Genomic DNA, 17,388 nt, shown 5'->3' on the forward strand with positions numbered 1-17,388 from the left:
TGATCCGTCAGTCGATCGTGTGAAAACGCGTGCGATAAAGTTGGCGCGATCAACGTCGGCATGCTAGCAACTATCGCGAGCACATGGCGAGCGTTGGGCGCGCTTGGTCTTGTTTCTACACGTTGAGGATTGCATCAAATCGGCGCGCGTGCGTTGGCGCGCACTTTTTTCGCATCGCGGACTAATTGAACCGAGAGAAGCGCGTTTGAGTCTCGTTTACGCGGATTTCCCTGTCATTCGTGCACTTGTGAGGTACGTTGTGCGTTAAAAAGCGACGGGTGAAGCGAGAATCGAACCTTCTCCACTGCTTTGTTTACACTCCCGAGTTTTCCTACCATCGTCGAGAAGGTGCGTAATAACCTCGGAGACTTGCTTGTCAACATTTAACTGTCCTAATTAAAGTCTTACTCGTCAATTTTTAGACATACGCGCTGTTAAGTGAGGGTATAAGCGTCAGAGGTGCTGATCAGCTGAGAGATACTTGTATCCCATTTTTAAATGCCGCTTTCCTTGAAAGTGTAGTCGAACAGCTGATGTGGTTCCTATGACAGTCGGCAGTACTTTCTTTATTGTGAGGTATGAAAAAAAAATAATAAAACCTCGGCCCGCACCATAATAATATAGCAGGCAGTGCCAATAAGAAAAAAAAAAAAGTCTGCAGTACTGTGCACCCAGCGCCTGCATTCAAATATGCGTCGATATCTTCCCATTATTAAATTGTGTGAGAACTAGATGCTAGCAGCAGTATGGCAGTTAAAGCGAAATATTAGGGCTTTAAAAGCAGTCCCGTCTAAATGCCCCAGTATCTAACTGATACGGCCTTCTCAGAATTGCGCTAGACTGCAAACGCGGTATTTAGGAGGGTGTATAATAGAGTTGTTTTATGGACGCAGGATATACTCAGCAAATTTTGTGGTTTCTTTGTTCCTTCGTGTGAAAGACGTTTTTACGAAGGATCCGTTGATGGGCGAGTTGGTACATGTCTTGAAATATACTGAGTATGTGCAGCGCAATGGTACGAAGACAAGAGAAGACACGCAAACGACATAGACTGTGCAGCGCAATGGTACGAAGACAAGAGAAGACACACAAACGACATAGACTGGCGCTGCTATGTCGTTTGCGTGTCTTCTCTTGTCTTCGTACCATTGCGCTGCACATACTCAGTATATTTCAAGACGTTTTTACTGTCTCAACCACTGAATAAAAGCTAGCCTCATTTTCTTGTGAAATGAGTGCGTTGCTTGGCACACAAACATAACGAAACTCATGAGGGTACTGCAGCATTGGTGCAGGTAATGACTGCGCTCAAACCACATGCAGACAATACAATGAAGTTGCTCTTCGTGTACTATGATGCATTCTCACTGTGTTTTCTTTTTTTTTCTTTCTATCTTGTTCGTCTTGTGAAGGGCCCAACATCGAAAGAAAACCTGGCAGGCATGCTGAGACATGGCCGGCAAGTTAATGCGGTATTCCTTTCTTTTGACGAAGTGTCCTGATACCAGGTCTGCCGACATGGCAGGCTTGACCACTGGCATCTGTGGAGTGTCTTACGGACGCTACAACTACATTATGAAACAGCTGCATGGTAAGGCAGTCGTATCGTAGGCATGTTCAAACAAGATTGTATGTGTACAGCTTTTTCATGTTTTCCCCTGTGGTTTTAATGAAGCAGTATTACGGCATAAACTTCCGAAGTGTATTAGGATAGATCTCATTGATGCTATCGTGCTTGCCTTATTTGGGTGGTAGCACATCAGGAAGCTGTGTAAACAAGAAGTATCAGCATAACAAGCTTACCTTGCTCCAAGCAATAAATCAATACGTAATGATTCGATAAAAAACTGTCCTAGTAAAAAACGCCAGGCCTGCGCGGAAAGCGCAGCACAGTCACAGCGAAAGCTGAAAGAGCGGCATTTCTAGAGCCCGTTATAAACTCTCCTGTGGCTACTAATACAGGTACATTAGCGACGTACCCACTACGCCACAAAGCGTAATTTTTGGGAAGTTGGGAAGCACCCAGCACGACATTATTCGTTGTTCTGCGGAGAAGCGAGGTACCATATGCAATCGATTATGTGCAGTTTGTTGATGCGGCGGTTGATGACGATGACTAATTATGGTTGCGCCCTTTGTAATGGGTTGGAAGCTTTAAACGACCCGCTAGTTACGTAATGCATATTGTGTGACGCCCGGTCGTTATTTAACTGTCCCACCACGCTTTATAACACACTTTAACCGGAGAAACGTAGAGCGAGAGAGAGAGAGAATTGACTTTATTGAGACCCTGAGGAAATGGATCATGGGAGCCTTATGGGCTTCCTTGGCAATCAACAGAAGTGCACTTGCGAGGAACCCACTACGCTATAAACCATTGTAATTTTTTAGAAGTAGGGCAGTAGGCACTGTGCCATTTTTCGTCATTCTACAGACAGCCGTGGTACCTGCTAAACGCATGTAAGGCATTATGCGCACTTTGTTGATGCTGTGCTTGATGACGATGAAGAATTATGGCAGAGCTCTTTGTAATGGGTTGGAAGTAATTAACAACCTACTCGTTGCGCAATTCGCTTTGTGTGAGGCCTGGTTACAGAATTCGCGTTGTGCGACGCTTGGTGCTTATTCTACTCTTTTACCACGCTATATTGCATATGCTAATGTGGTTCGTTCCCGACGTGAAGCCTGTATAGGACCTTTTTGCAAAGCAGTTTCAAGCACCGGCATGGCTCAGAGGTTGAATACTGGGCTCCCACGCAGAGGGCCCAGAAAAAGCAGAACAATGCATTTGTGATAATACAATGCATTGGTGTGGCTGCCATGTCTGGGTACTACTAAGCCAAGAGGTGCTGTATCTGTGATGTTGATGTGATGTTGCTTCAAAGAAAGATAGCCCCAGGGGGGTGTGTTGCTAATCAGTCACGAAGGGGCGTAAAAGAGAGCACGTGATGAGATTCGTGCATATATAGGTTTACTTTGGCGTTCAGTAATAAAGTTGGTGGTTTGTGCCCGTCCTGTGTACGTCTCTTCTGTTGTCCGTGTTTTTAGCGCAGCCATGAATCAAGTTACAAGTTTGCACCAACTGGCCCAAGTGAAAGCATTACTACGTGACAATACAAAGAACTGAAAGGGGCACACAGGTTTACAAGACAAGGTGCACTTTGTACTTTGAAAATGTGTGTTTGTACCAGTTATTCGTACAGTGCTTTTAAGTCAACGTGCCCCTTAAATCAATGCGAAGATGTCATAGGCAATGGAGGTTGGAACCATATCTTTTTTTTATTGTTGTTTATACTGTTATTACTTCGCTGCTAGCAAAGCTTGGTTTCAATTTCAGGCATGCAGAGGTACTCTCTGGCACTTCCGAGAAGCTTCATGCAGAGGCGGGCTATGGCAACCATGCTTAGCACGAGTGACGTTGCTCCGGTGACTGTGTCAAAGATCAAAAAGGTGCTGAAGGACAATTCAGTTGGATTTGAGGAAGGATACACCTGTCTAAAGATCACGTGCCCCGTCTGTCAGCACGACCCTTCTATCGCCGAGGTTCCCAAGAGTCTGCCGCCAACAGCGTTTATCAACGTCAGAACAGGTGCGGTGCAGCGTGCGTGTACGGGCAATCTGCAGCTGCATTGCTTGCAGAAATACTTTCATTGTATCGCATTTATTGTGTGCCCAATGTTTATCCTGCTGTGTTACGTTGTGAGGTGTTTTTAGTGGTCTGGGCCCCTTTGAGGGACCTGGTGTCTCTCTGCAGAAATGCAAGAACAGAGTAGAAAAAAAAAGAACAAAGCAAAAGAAACATTGCTAGTCAATGCCAGTGGGAACAAAAGCATATATGGCCCTGGGCACAATTGGATATCCTACACACTAGCAACTATGTCATCCTGACAGCTCGACTTAAAGTGTGCTGGAAATGCCAAGTAATGGCCTGCATTAGTAGACAGTCCATACATCTTTCGTTATAAATTTCTTACTTGTAGAGTACTCGTGACTGGAAAAGTTGCCATCTACTGACAGACTGCAAAGCTACCGAGTGATTCCTTGGCAAAGAAAGGGATTTGCTGCATAAATTATTTTGGCATGACAAGCTTTCATCTTCTATCTATATCTGCGTGTCATGTTCATTTGCTCATTCCTTTCGCGAAGATATGTCAAGTGAACGAAATGGGCCAACAGTAAGCTATTTTTCGCTTTGTGCCACTTCTTGCGTTAATGCTTATCCCAACTGGCTAATGAATTCACTGGTTGACTAAAGTAAGCGCCCTTTTTTTGTTGCCATATTTTCCCACTTTATAGGCCTCTTCACATGCTATAATTGCCACGTAGTGACCAGTTGGCGGAATCTTCAAGACTGCTTTGCAATTGAGAAAACCGCAGAGCTCAGGTTAGTATAGTTGTAACAGCTTTGTTGCCTTTGCGTAAAAGGTAGTCTTGTGTTAGTCTTGCTTTTTTGGTCCAAAGTGAGAGGTAATCAGTATTGAATAATTTCGAAGTGAATTTGAATGGTCATAGATATTGAATGCTTGTAGTGTGCAAGTTATGAGCTGCAATATACGTCGCATTTTGAAATTTGCCATACTTGGCCGACATAAGCCCATATAACAAGCTTCTAAGCTTTTAAAAAAGTTCAGTCGAGGTGAAGGTGGCTTAACTATGAAGTGTGGCTTTGCGGTAGTGTGGATTTTATCATTACTCTGAAATATCGGTGATATTAAATCTGTCTCAAAGTGAATCTGAATATTGTAATATTCATTCATATATCCGAAGCGCTCAAGCGTACGAGCATACTAAAAGGTCCCCTATAAGGTTTGTAGATCCTGCATAGAAGATCAAGTCTGCAGTGGATGTATGCCATCCAAGAAAGATGTAAACTTAGTCTTGCTTGTACTTTCTGAAGAAGCAGCATTATTGAGATACAGAGGTCGTTAATATTCTCTGCACAGCAGCAAAAGAAAAAAAAAAGGAGGTTCGGTTTTTTTTTGGTTTAGGTTGGGTTAAGCAGTGTACTTTTTGTTTCAAGCTTAGTGCAAGAACTGTAGTTTACCAACCAAAATAAACAAAGTTTGTGCAGAAATGGCCTAATGACGTCTAGCCGAATATGCGTAAACATAATATAACATAAAGCTAACTGAATAAAATAAGAAGGAAAATATAAGTGTTTGTTTTCAAGTTTCAATGCAGTTTAATGGAGCCCCCTCACTGTGTTCTGCTCAGGGAACGGCTAGCAGCTGATTGTCACGCCTTTCCTAACGAGCAAGAAGTGAGAGATCTGCAATCTCTCTACGAGTCTTCCACACGGCTAGCAGATGCCGAGTCATCGCTGCTGCAGCAGATAATTAGCAGGTTTGGTCTGCAGGTACGTTCCCTCGGCTGTTCTCTGTACTCCTGTGCCATATGTACTCAGTTCAGCCTGCTTGCTTACATCTGTATAAGTTGCAGTTATGGAATAGAGCAGGCTTGTTAAGTTGCAGCGTAATTAGTGATATGCTATAGTCTGTAGGGCCTTACTTTTTGGCATTAGCTGTTGCGGGCTCTTGTTCACCTGCATTTGTTTGGTGTTGTCAGTGTTTGCTGTAACACACATATGGGTCTGCGTTGATGACTTATTGTGTGCTGGAGAGCTGTCGGTGAGCTTTGTACACTTGCGTTTAGTCATAGCACACGTTTTATGATGGATATCAAAAGTAACTGCTAAGATAAAGGTGGCACTGAGGCCTGCCTGCATTGGTGTGCGTTACATTACCTGGCATTGCAAGAAGGTGGCACAATCTTTGCACCGTCCTTTCTTGACCCATTTGGCTATTGTATGCAGTGGCTATCTGCATGCACATACACACGCACACCAAAGTGTCAAAGACGCAATGAAACGACAAACCTATGTTACTGGCACCCTAACAACATGGGCGGCTGACTACCTAGCATGCTGAATAATGACACACTCTTAACACACCTGGTACTGAAAACCACTGAAAATGATTCTTCCTGACAATGTTTGGCAAATGGTGGAATGCTGGATGCCAGCTGAGTATGCCTTTTCTTGTTCTCAAATATTGAACCCTTCTATGTTGACTCATTGTCTATATCAGAGAGCTGTCATGTCCCCTTTGGAAATTCCACCCAAAAGTATGGCATTGACTGGTGCTTTTGATGTATCGAATGCTGCACTGCACCCCTGCAAGTGTTCTTCTCCTAATGATACTGAAATCACTTCTCACGTGATTGGTCGTGCGACATGCAATAACATTGTTTGGCTACTAAGGCTCACCTTGGCCTGGCTGGGTGTATACCTGTTCTTGATGCTATGGCTTGGTAACTATTGTCAGTATAGTAATAACAACGATATAATAATTTTTTCCATTTAATATGAAAGTTAAAAGCTGCCTTTGCGTTGTGGTTCATTACAGAGGATACACCCAGTGACCATGAGGGCAATGGATGTCCGTCTGTCTGAAGACAAGTCCAGTATTCTGTTTCCCATTTATGGACCAACAAAAAAGCTGGTTGCGCTGAAGTCCATAGAAGTGACAGAGGAGCATGAAGCTACAAACATTTTCCCCAGGTAATTATCCGGCAGCTTTGTACATTTAACCGTTTAATGATGTACCTGTTTTTTCATTGCTGCCATCGTTTAATTTATGGCCTAATCACTATTATGACCAAATTCTTGTTTAGCAAAGGAGGCAGGCTACAGCTTGCAATGTTTTCCGAACTGTTTCTTCATAACGAGGGGGCCGTCTGGAAACGTAGGGTGAAAGCTGTGGTGGCATTCCCCGAGTTGTTTTGTGGAGAGTGGGTTTCGTGGTAGTGAGCTGCAATGGTGTTACCTCAAAGGAGGAAGGTCATCCTGCAGGAGACCACAGTTCAAACCATGTGGTCACAAAGACCTGAAAGCAGAAACTGTGTCCCATGCAAGCATATTGGGTGGCCACTGGCCAGTGTAAAGCACAGAATAAAAAGTAAAGATGGCAGGCTTTGTGCCATCAGCCTCTACCTCATTTAAAAAGGAGTGATCATGATATCCATTCTTCTATTCATTTCTTGGCCAGATCTTGAGCATGTCTTGAGAAGATGGAACTAGAAGCTGCTGGTTTGCACATACCATTATATTGAAATGTGTAGATTGGTCATATTTCCTTTCTGTATGTTGAACCCTGTGCCTTCTCTTTGTTGGCTGTGCTTTGTATTTGCCCTGTTTTGAAGATCAATGTAGTGTTCATGGTCAACCCAAGTGGACTTACAGTATCTTATGTCCTGGTGTCTAGTCACCCGCTCAATTTGCTAGTTACACTCCTGCAAACTTCCTTGAAGCTTAGTATTTATCGTAACAGTGAAAGCTGGATTTTGTGGGATGCTAGAAGGGTGCATGGCACGAGCCATAGAAAGTGTGGCCTGCATGTCGTATCTCGGTAACAGTTGTACTCGTTGCTTGAAATTTCAGTTGTGTTTCTCTCTCTGAGCCTGTTAGTTGCCACGTATGCCCCAACCTCCCGTTCTTCCTTCCTCGTAGGCCAACAGTTGTGGGCCTGTTTGGTTGGCATAGGATCAAGAGGGGCCACCAGGAGCTGATCCTGACTGCATCCGAGAAGGATGCCTTGGCTGTCGTACAGGAGACCAATCTGCCGGTGGCATCTCTTCTATCAGGAACTTCGAACCTGCCTTTGGAGGTCTGTCATAAGCCTGCTTTGCTTTTCTTTTTATTGGTGCATTAACCAACGTGCCGCTCAAGCAGTAATTTTACAGCTTCACTTTTAACCGGTAGCAACAATATAGCAGAAGCAAATGAATGAACAGGATGCTGTCTGCATCTGCACTTGCGATCAAGAAACTGTGATCAGGGAGCTGCTAAAGGCAACAGGGAAACATCGTTTCTGCAATATCTTATGATTACTATGTTATTCTACAATGAATCTGGTGCCTGGAGGTGACGTGGTCTTTGATCTAATGTGTGTTGGCCAAAATTATGCCAGTGTCACATGATTTACAGAAGATGAGAGGCATGCTCTATTTAGCCCTAAATTGATACATCCTATTCTGTGAGCTCCGAACTTCTACCTTCTGCATAAGCTTGCTGGCTCCAGGGTTATGCAGATGAGCTTGAGGCTGTTGATTGAGTAGCTAACTGCAGCAGCTGCATTTAAGGGGCAAATAAGTGGATGCTAAGTAATACTGCATGGTCAAAATTAATTGAGGGCCCTCCACATGGGTTCTAGTATCTCTAAAAAATTGTTGTGTTACTTTTGGATCTTTAACATTTTCAATCGGTTGATCAAACAATGAATTAAATGCACTCCTGCTCCTTGTTTTGTTCATTTTTTTCAGGTGCTTCCATTGTTTGAGCAATTTGACAAGATCACTCTTTGGTTTGGAAACCGTCTCCAAGACTGGGAATCCGTGAAGGTCTTTGCAAGAAAGCTGTCTGAGAAAAGGTGCTACTACATCAGGTGGGCACTTAAGTTGCATATTTTAACACAAAATTTTCTATGCCGGGCTCCACCAAGACTTCACTGACATATTTCCATCACGGCTATGACGTTGTAAAATGTACATTAACAGATGACAAAAAAAAAAAAAAAAAACAAGAAGAAAAAGTTCTGTCGTCGGGAATCGAACCCATGACCCCTCGCGCCGCAGCGCGCGGCGCGAAACGACAGCCTCAAAGCCTCCGTTCTTCGGCATACTAATGGCAAGCTATTTATAGACACCATTTACCGCTGGCGGTACGTGGAGCTTGGAGGCACTTGTTTTCGTCATTACCAGCGAGATGGCGTGAAGAGCGCGAAGGGTGCACTTTAAAGGTTTAAAGCGCACGCGCATCGTTTGTTGCGCACCCCCACCTGTACTTTGCCCTACAGGGCGTGGTCGCCTGTGCCTGCGCGCTTATCTCGTGATAGGGGCAGTTTGTACGTCTTGTGCTTTTACCACAAGTTTATGTTGAAGCTACAGAGTGCATGAAGCTCACTTCGCTCGTTGCAGCGGCCGCGCCTGCTAAAGGAGCGCACTGCTCAAACACAAAGAAGTAACAACTGTGACAGTGGTTAGTTCGTGCTTGTCCTGTGTGTGTTCTTTTCGTGCATCCTTTGTGCTTGAGCATCACGCTTCAAGTTTCGAGACGCTTGCCGTTCTTCGCCTGGCATTCCAATTTGTTGCTATCGCATTCATTGCTTCGCCCTTGCGGCGAAACAATGCACAATAAACATTCAATTACCTCTGTGAAGACACGTTTCATTTTCGTGTTACACCGATTCCTACGACAGAGGGATCAGCCATGTTTTTTTGTAGCTTGCGGTGTTATTTGACTCCCTTGAAATGATTGACTGATTTAGTGAAACACCAAATTGGGTGTGAGTAGGACAGCTGAATATGGTAGACTCTCAGTAAATGGAAATCTCTTAAATTGAATTGCTAGCTAATTGGAACTACCACCTGTAAGATGATTGGTTTCGTACTTGAGTTATGCACCTCTTTTGATCTCTCAGTAAATGGCACTCCTGTTAAACAGAACATATTTTCCTGGCCCCTTCAGGTTTCATTTAGTCAGAGTCTACTGTACATCTGTCTTCATCATTTATGCCCTGTACTGTACTTACATTGGGCATCTGTGACATGAACTGTCCTTTCAAAATTACCTTGCACAGAGCTTGAATTGCTTCTTACCAGCATGCCATGCTGTCTTCTTTCCAGGCCCAAGGAGGGTTACCCTCTGGCAGCACTGCAGGCCAAGCCGCAGAGCCAGCTTCCGGATGTATTGAAACGGTGCCAACCAGTCAGCCATCGAGCCATCACGACGTTCCACAGCTTGCGAGCTGCAGTCGCAGACCTACTACAGAATGTGGACACGTTCATGGGTGTGCCCTGGCAGAGGTTGGTCACACAAATACCGAGTACTCCATAGCTGGTGTAAATGGATCTTTAAGCTGTAGTATACCACTGGCTTGTCCACACGTAAATTTAGCTTACAAGTAGCATTTTGTGTCGTATCTATTTTATACAGCTTACCTTACCCTGTTTAGTCGTCCTTTTTGAACCATACGGAGGCTTAGCTGGCGTTGTTGAGCAAGTAGCAGTTAGTTTAGTCATCCAAGATGATATGTAAGTCATATCTGCCAAATCTTCCAATCTGTCCGGGAGACTCTCTAATTCTGACCAATCCTTGCAGTTGTATGAGAGCAACCATAAGTCTCCTGAAAAGCTGCCCCAACCCTGACATAAAAAAAAGGGAAAGAAAGAGCATTGCCATATTGCAATTGCCTTTATGTGCAAGGTAGCGAGCCAAAACCAAATTGAAACCCAAGCTATTTGCATGCATGTGGTCAGTGCAAGCTCAATACAGTAGACTCAGTAAACGGAAATATCTTAAACGAAGCTGCTGCTTAAACGGAACAACTGTCCCTAATATGATTGATTTCATACCTGGATTCTGCACCCCTGCTCCTCTCTTAGTAAATGGAACTCCTGTTAAATTAAACACATTTTCCTGGTCCTTTCAGGTTCTGTTTAACGAGAGTCTACTGTAAATGCATGCTACCCACCCTTTGTTGGGGTGGCTGTGGGATTGTATGAATGCAGCTCATGTTCATGTCCATGGGTGGCCTGGTTTGTCACTGTTTGCTGTACAAGTCGCCCCAATATTACGTGCAGCGGCAAAGTTTGAATAATTGATCAGGTTTGAACACCTGGCCATTGGATATATTGGTCTGCTTCTTTAAGACATTGCTGCACAATACTATACCATTCCTCAGAGGGGAAGTGGTGTACCCTTATGTAGCAAACTAATTCTAGTCGGTGTGTAGCGTACATTAGATTTTTCATTATAACAAGTAGGGATGGTCGAATATTCGCGCGTTTCGAATATTCGAACCAATATTAAAGTATTCGAATTTGCTTCGATACGAATTTAGATTATTCGAAATTTCAAAGTATTCGAAATAGAACGAATATATGTATACATTTGACCACACATAACTCCCTGTAAAAGTGGTTTCACTGTAGCGTCTGGGTGCTGTGCCGTGAAACCACCCATCCAGGGGAAATCTGCACTGCCGCGAAGCCACACTTCAAGGTTACATGTACATACTTTTTTTTTTAAAGTTTAAAAGCGTGTTATATGGGCTTATATGCGCTAAGTCTAGTAATTTTTAAATTGTAACCTTCTGTACCACTTATAACTCGCTCCCTACTGCTATTCAAATTTTGATACTATTCAAGGTTTCTTCCACTTCATTTCAAACCAAAAAAGTGACATTCACTCATACCCAGTTCCAATTCTTAAAAGTATTGTGCAAGGGTCATGAAGAAAATGCTCAATTTTTCTTAATATGTGGTGAGTACTATTCGAACTATTCGATTCGAAATTGTTCGACCAAATCACTTTTCGCTTCGGATTCGCTTCTAACCTCAAATTTACTATTTGCCCATCCCTAATAACAAGCTATATTGCAATTCTTTCCAGTAACAAAACTAATTTGCCTTCACCAACAAATGGCACTTATTCCTTCTCTCAGCACAGACATTATTCTGTATGGAAATTATAATGAAGTCATGAGAAGAACAATGGACATGTCTGAATTTGTGTGTGTGTGTGTGTGTGTGTGTGTGTGTGTGTGTGTGTGTACCGTTCATATCTGGTTTGTCCAAAGCATACACATGCGTGAGATTGTTTTCAGCGGATAAGACATTGAGCCATTTGGCGGAGTGTGTTTTGTCTCTGAAAAAAACAGCGTAATTAATACTGTGCCACATTTTTGCTTTTCAGGTTTCCTGGGCTCGTGCGGCTACTCAAAGGTTTTCGGACGGGGGAGCTAACAGTATTTACGGGACCCACTGGTTCGGGCAAGACCACATTTATGTGCGAGTACTCCTTGGACCTTTGCATGCAAGGGGTACGTGCATTAAATTCTCTTTTGTCACTGTTTTTTAATACGAATCAATAGCACCTGACACTACTTTGAATAGAGGACCATCATGAGAATTTGAGAAATTTCACTGGAAGATAGTTACCCAAGTCTCGTGTGCGCTATGTCTTGCTTCTCTTGGTTTGTAAATGTGCTGCATTACGAAGCAGAATGACCTTTTGCGCATTCTCGTCTTAGGAACGTGGCAGCTAAAATGCGTTCATTTGTTTGTTTCAATGTTGTCCTAATTTTTCTAGTTAGCTTTTCAAACACTGCACTCAATGAACACGTGAACAGTGCTGCAGTTTATGAAGGCAAAGCGCGGCAAAATTATTTTATCGTGCTTCCCTCGATCTCATGCAGGTCAACACTCTTTGGGGGAGCTTCGAAATTCAGAATGAAAAGCTGGCCAAGATTATGCTAACCCAGTTTGCCAAGTAAGTATCAATAAGTAAAACGAATAGCATTTTTTTAAGGTTCTCTTGCAAGTGGTAACCAATTCTATGTGAGTTTTTCTTGTATGCTTCGCTTGACAGCATGAAATAAGTTTGAATGAAATTACGTGCCTAGATAAAAAAATGGAGAGGCATTTTGAGAGGTTTATTTATGTTATATATTCCTTTTTTTTCTCATTGCATTCATTATAGCTGTGGCTGCAAGGGGCAAATAATGATGCATATAAGTCACTTACGACTTTTGACTTAATGTCTACATCCTTCTGTAATGCTTGGCATCCACTACATTATTCTATAAAATAGAACTTTAAAGTGACCGACAACTGCACAGAACACGAATTGAGATAACCCCGCCAATAGAAGGGCTGTCTGTTGTAATGTCTAAAACGAACCCTGTCTTTCTCATTAAATACGGATTTATATTTTTATTTCTCCACTCAAAATAACTTTTGGTGCCTCTGGCAGCAAAAATGTGAATGTGCACATGTACCTATCACGTGACCTTTCACTGTTGTACGCTATTAATTGTCTTTATATTAGTGTTGATATAAAGCATACTTTTTATTATATTCTTTTCTAACGTAAAACGTGCAGATATGCATTCGTTTTGCACTGAGCAGAACAGTGGTGCCGCCTTCGCTTGACGTATGACCCGATGCTCATGAGTGGCAGCATGAACGTTGTTAGCTGAGGGCCTAGTGGCATGATGATGAATCAACTTTTATTAAGCCCAACTGTGTTGGTAGTGCACGCAGGCACCAGACGGGGCGGTTCCCTAGTTTCGGGACCCGTATGTATCTAGCAGCTCCTGGCCCCTGTCCGTCAGTGCAAGCTGAGTCGGTAGGGCGGGGCTGGATAACAAGGTCTCCCATCGCTCAAGGGGTTGGGGATTGGGGGTGTTGGGGGGAAGGGAAGGAGGGGGTTTTTTTAGTTCTGTGCACTCTGTCAAGATGTGCGGCAGGGTGCCATTCTCGCTCTTGCAAAACGGACAGAGCGTGTCGTGTTCCGCAGGGTACATGCGGTTCATCAGTACAGGATGCGCAAGCGATCCCGCCTGCGCTCGACGCAGTATCGTCTGTTGTTGCCTGGTCAGTTCGGGGTGCGGCTCTGGCAGTCTGCACCTTTCCTCTCGGTACATCCGGGTAATGTCCCGAAAGCTGGTAACCGGGTGCGGTAGCTCTTCCGGCTCATGCTCGGCCCGGAGTGACATTTCTCGGGCATGATAGTCGGCAATGGTGTTGCCTGCTACCTGCGAGTGAGCCGGGACCCACACGAGCTCTACGGCTCTTCCCGGAGGCTTGCACTTGGATAGAATGGCTCGGGCCGCGGATGAGATTACCCCCCTGCGGAAGCTTCCGTAGGCTGTCTTCGAGTCAGTGACCACGGTGTCCACGCTCGGCTGTGCGAGTGCGGCCTAGTGGCACCCGCCGACGTGTTGGAAAAGTATGAAAAGTGCCTCGTGGCCTCCGAGATTACCTCCAGTGAAGCGTTATCGGAACTAATCGCGGAGGCCACGAGCGCCTAGCCCGTGACGCGGTAAAGAGATCTCACGTGACGACGAGTGTTCGGAAAACTTACTCTACCTGCTTTTGATATTCCAAAACGCTCGAAAATGTCAATATGAAGGTGTTTAACCACAGTTTCACCCACTCGTGTGAAAGCAAAACCTTGAGCATAATGCGAGGAGGGCTATCGGCATCGCTATAGCTTCACAGCTTTGCTGGAGAACATCTACGTACAGTTCAGGGGCTTTTCGTGTCGGAAAATACTGCTAATAAAATAACCGCGCACTTTTGGGATTAACCGCTGCAGCTACAAACACTACAAAGGGTGAGCTTCCTATTGTGCCGTAAAAAACTGGTAGAGAAAAATTGGTTGTCAGTCCCTTTGAGAGTGCGATAGAAATTAACATGCACTGCATAATGCTTACAATTCTTTGCTCGTGGGCAGTTTTTGCTGTTTTGAACTTGTGGCGAAACAACCTGTACTAAGTAGAAGGATGCGCTTTTTTCAGTGCAGTGCATCGCATGCAAAAATCATGACCCCCTACCCTTTTTCAGAATGTCACTAGAGAACAACATGGAGGAATTTGACTTGTGGGCCGACAAGTTTGAGCTCCTCCCCCTGTACTTCATGACTTTCCATGGTGAAGAGTCCATGAAGAACGTGATGGACGTAAGGCTAACCTCTTCCTTGTTTCTTCTTTTTGTTGCTCTTGTCGTGTGAAACATTGATTTTCGAGACACAGATACAGCCTTGTGATAACTGATTCATTACACTGCTCCAAACCATGCCAATGTTATTACTCTAGTAGTTCATAGCAGGATGAAGGGCAGACATGGTAGGTGCTGTGTTGTGTTTGTACCATGAGAGAACCTCTTATATTCCAATACAACTTAAGAAGTCTAGAGAGGAACCACCCAGACGACCGAAGCGCAGCAGCCGATCGCCTCCGCGACTAAAGAAATACAGTAGACTCTCATTTAACGGAACCTGAAGGGTCCAGCAAACTGTGTTCCGTTTAACCCTTTTAGGCCCAGTGATTCCAATTGGAATCACCAATTTTCTAGGTCACTCAGCAAGCACCCAGTAAAGATAAAGCGTTGTTCTTTTTCAAGAGCTCGTAGTTAGCACCTGCTCTACATATGATACCAACCTGGTACATACAACAAAGAGAGGTCACGTGTGAACAAAGAAATTACAGAAGTGGTCATGCTGTTAGTGCATTTCGCTCAGGCAGCTTCTGCTTTCACCGTGCAGAGATAAGGCATATATTTTAGTTTTGCGTCGAAAATTGGAATGTTGGCTCTTGGGCATTACGCTATCCAATCTAAACTATTTAAGTTATAAATTAGGTAAAAAATGGAAATATTATTAAATAATAAGTATTAATAAAATTATTTTGAGATTAATTACTATTCTCGAAAACTATGAGGAAATATTCTGTTTTTCATTTTTTTGCACTACTGTGATCATGTGCATCTCAAAATTTAAAAACCGGTTGCTTACATATAAATGAATTTCTTTGGGACTGAAAGGGTTAACAGGAGTTCCGTTTACTGAGAGAGGAGCAGGGCTGCAGAATTCAAGCACGAAACCAATCATACCACAGGCAGTTGCTCCATTTAAGCAGCACTTCCGTTTAAGAGATTTCCGTTTACTGAGAGTCTACTGTAGTCCCGCTCGTGCACTGCGGCAATGTTCTCCTAAGGCAGGCTCACCGGCTGTCCGGCTCATGACGTCGGTCTGGGGTGTGCACCCATTGGTGGAGGCTTGCGTGCATCGGCCTTTGAGGAGCGAATGCCGCAGATTTCAAAAGTTGTATTCGACTGTACCGCGAGCACGATTGTAACGCGAGGGGTGACTTTTCATTGTGTCCAGGAAGAAAAAATGGTAATTTTGGTATTCGATTGTAACGCGAAGATCGACTTTAGGCAGCAAAAATGTGGAAAAAAAATCGCGTTACGTTGGAGAAAATACGGTAGTTCTCTTTACTAGGAGGCCAGGAGATTGTGATAAAAGGAAAAGGAAGCTTGTCGAAATGGGTTTATTGAGTTTTTCCGGGTTAGTATTTGCTTGCTTGTCTAGAAAATGCAGTATTTTTTTTTAACAATTCACTTTGGTCTCCGTGAGGTTGCTGGAATGGAATTACAATGTAGGAATGATTTGTAGTGGCGGGAGAGAATGGTGGAAGTGAAAATGGCTAAAAGGTGTTAAAGGTGTTACCTGTGGAGTGATAAATGTGGTTTTGTGACATATTGAAAAACCAAAATTGATGGAAATCATGGAGGTGATAAGGGGTACAAAAAAGCTTAAAATATGGCTTTAACTCGCAAAGAATGAAGTTATAATGTAGAAAGTTGTGGTCTTCTTATTGTACTGCTAATTAGGGGTGTGCAAATATTTGAGTGCTTCAAATATTTGAACGAATATTACAGTATTCAAATTCGCTTCGACACGAATTTAAATTATTCATAATTTCAAAGTATTCAAAGTGAACCAATAGCGGATTCAGGTGCCTATCTTTTTTTTGGGGGGGGGGGGGGCAGTTCCATCATCTGATCGAGAGGGGGGGCCATGTACAAAGGCTGACGTTACCACCTTGGCAGTGCATTTTAGGGGGGTCACGTATATTTACAACAGCCCAGAGAGGATTATGGCGGCAGCTAAGAAGCCTTCGTTGTAAATGTGCATAGGGAAGCAGAAAATGGGGACGGAGAGGTAGAGAGCGGGGACAAGATTCTCCTTCTCCCTTTTGGGCAAAGGTAGCCTAGGCAACCTAACAGAGGGGGCAAACTCAACAGGCAACCTGACAAAGGAGGTGAACGACATTGAAGGGAGGGCGGGGGGGGGGGGGGGGGACATCGCCCCTACAGTCCCCCCTCTGAAATTCGCCACTGAAATGAACGAATATATGTATATCTGACTGCATGTGACAACCCCCCCCCCCCCCCCCCGGTAAAGGTAGTTTCACTGCAGCGTGGGCTTGCTATGTCGTGAAACCACCCTCCAGGGGAAATCCACACTGCCACGAAGCTACATTTCAAGGTTAAATGTACATATTGCCATCACCTCAAATATTTTTTAAGTTTAAAAGTGCGTTTTGCAGGCTTACACGTGCTAAGTAGTATAAATTTTAAAAGGTAACGTATTGTACTGCTTATAACTTGCACCCTGCTGCCATTAGAATCTTGCTACTATGCAAAGTTGCTTCCACTTCACTTCGAACCAAAATAGTGACATTGGCACAAGCCTAGTTCCAATTCTTAAAAATATTGTGCAAGTTAGTTGGGTGATGACAAAAATGCTAATTTATTTATTCAAATCTGACGTATACTATTTGAGACATTTGATTCGGAGTTATTCGACCAAATCACTACTTGTTTCAAAGCTCTAATTTATTGTTTGCTCAACCCCAGTAGTAACACTTATGATACTGTTGAATCAATCGGAGGAGCAGGCTTGTTCGTATGTATAACATGTGCTGGTAGTTATGTGACTTTCAGCAAAACAGTGCTCTCATGAATCGACAGTCTTTTTTT

At 43.7% G+C, this 17,388-nt stretch overlaps 1 protein-coding gene across 5 annotated transcripts in view; it reads left to right on the forward strand.

Moving 5' to 3' along the window:
* The first annotated feature begins 73 nt into the window (after window positions 1–73).
* Window positions 74–17,388, forward strand: part of LOC119383529 (twinkle mtDNA helicase) — a 40,356-nt gene continuing 23,041 nt past the window's right edge. For 4 of the 5 annotated variants that reach the window (XR_007415143.1, XR_007415144.1, XM_037651728.2 and 1 more), the window contains exons 1-12: window positions 75–348; window positions 1,413–1,591; window positions 3,338–3,589; window positions 4,297–4,384; window positions 5,215–5,356; window positions 6,405–6,559; window positions 7,508–7,664; window positions 8,320–8,441; window positions 9,682–9,861; window positions 11,753–11,879; window positions 12,255–12,328; window positions 14,407–14,521. Coding sequence is in view for 3 of the 5 variants with exons in the window: in XM_037651728.2 (XP_037507656.1) it covers window positions 1,453–1,591; window positions 3,338–3,589; window positions 4,297–4,384; window positions 5,215–5,356; window positions 6,405–6,559; window positions 7,508–7,664; window positions 8,320–8,441; window positions 9,682–9,861; window positions 11,753–11,879; window positions 12,255–12,328; window positions 14,407–14,521 (1,551 nt within the window). In the remaining 2 variants the exon portion in view is untranslated. Of the gene's footprint in view, window positions 349–1,412; window positions 1,592–3,337; window positions 3,590–4,296; window positions 4,385–5,214; window positions 5,357–6,404; window positions 6,560–7,507; window positions 7,665–8,319; window positions 8,442–9,681; window positions 9,862–11,752; window positions 11,880–12,254; window positions 12,329–14,406; window positions 14,522–17,388 lie in introns of all 5 variants that reach the window. The other variant, XM_049412567.1, reaches the window with a different exon arrangement.

Source organism: Rhipicephalus sanguineus, chromosome 2 (assembly GCF_013339695.2).
Source record: "Rhipicephalus sanguineus isolate Rsan-2018 chromosome 2, BIME_Rsan_1.4, whole genome shotgun sequence".
Classification (NCBI taxonomy): domain Eukaryota; kingdom Metazoa; phylum Arthropoda; class Arachnida; order Ixodida; family Ixodidae; genus Rhipicephalus; species Rhipicephalus sanguineus.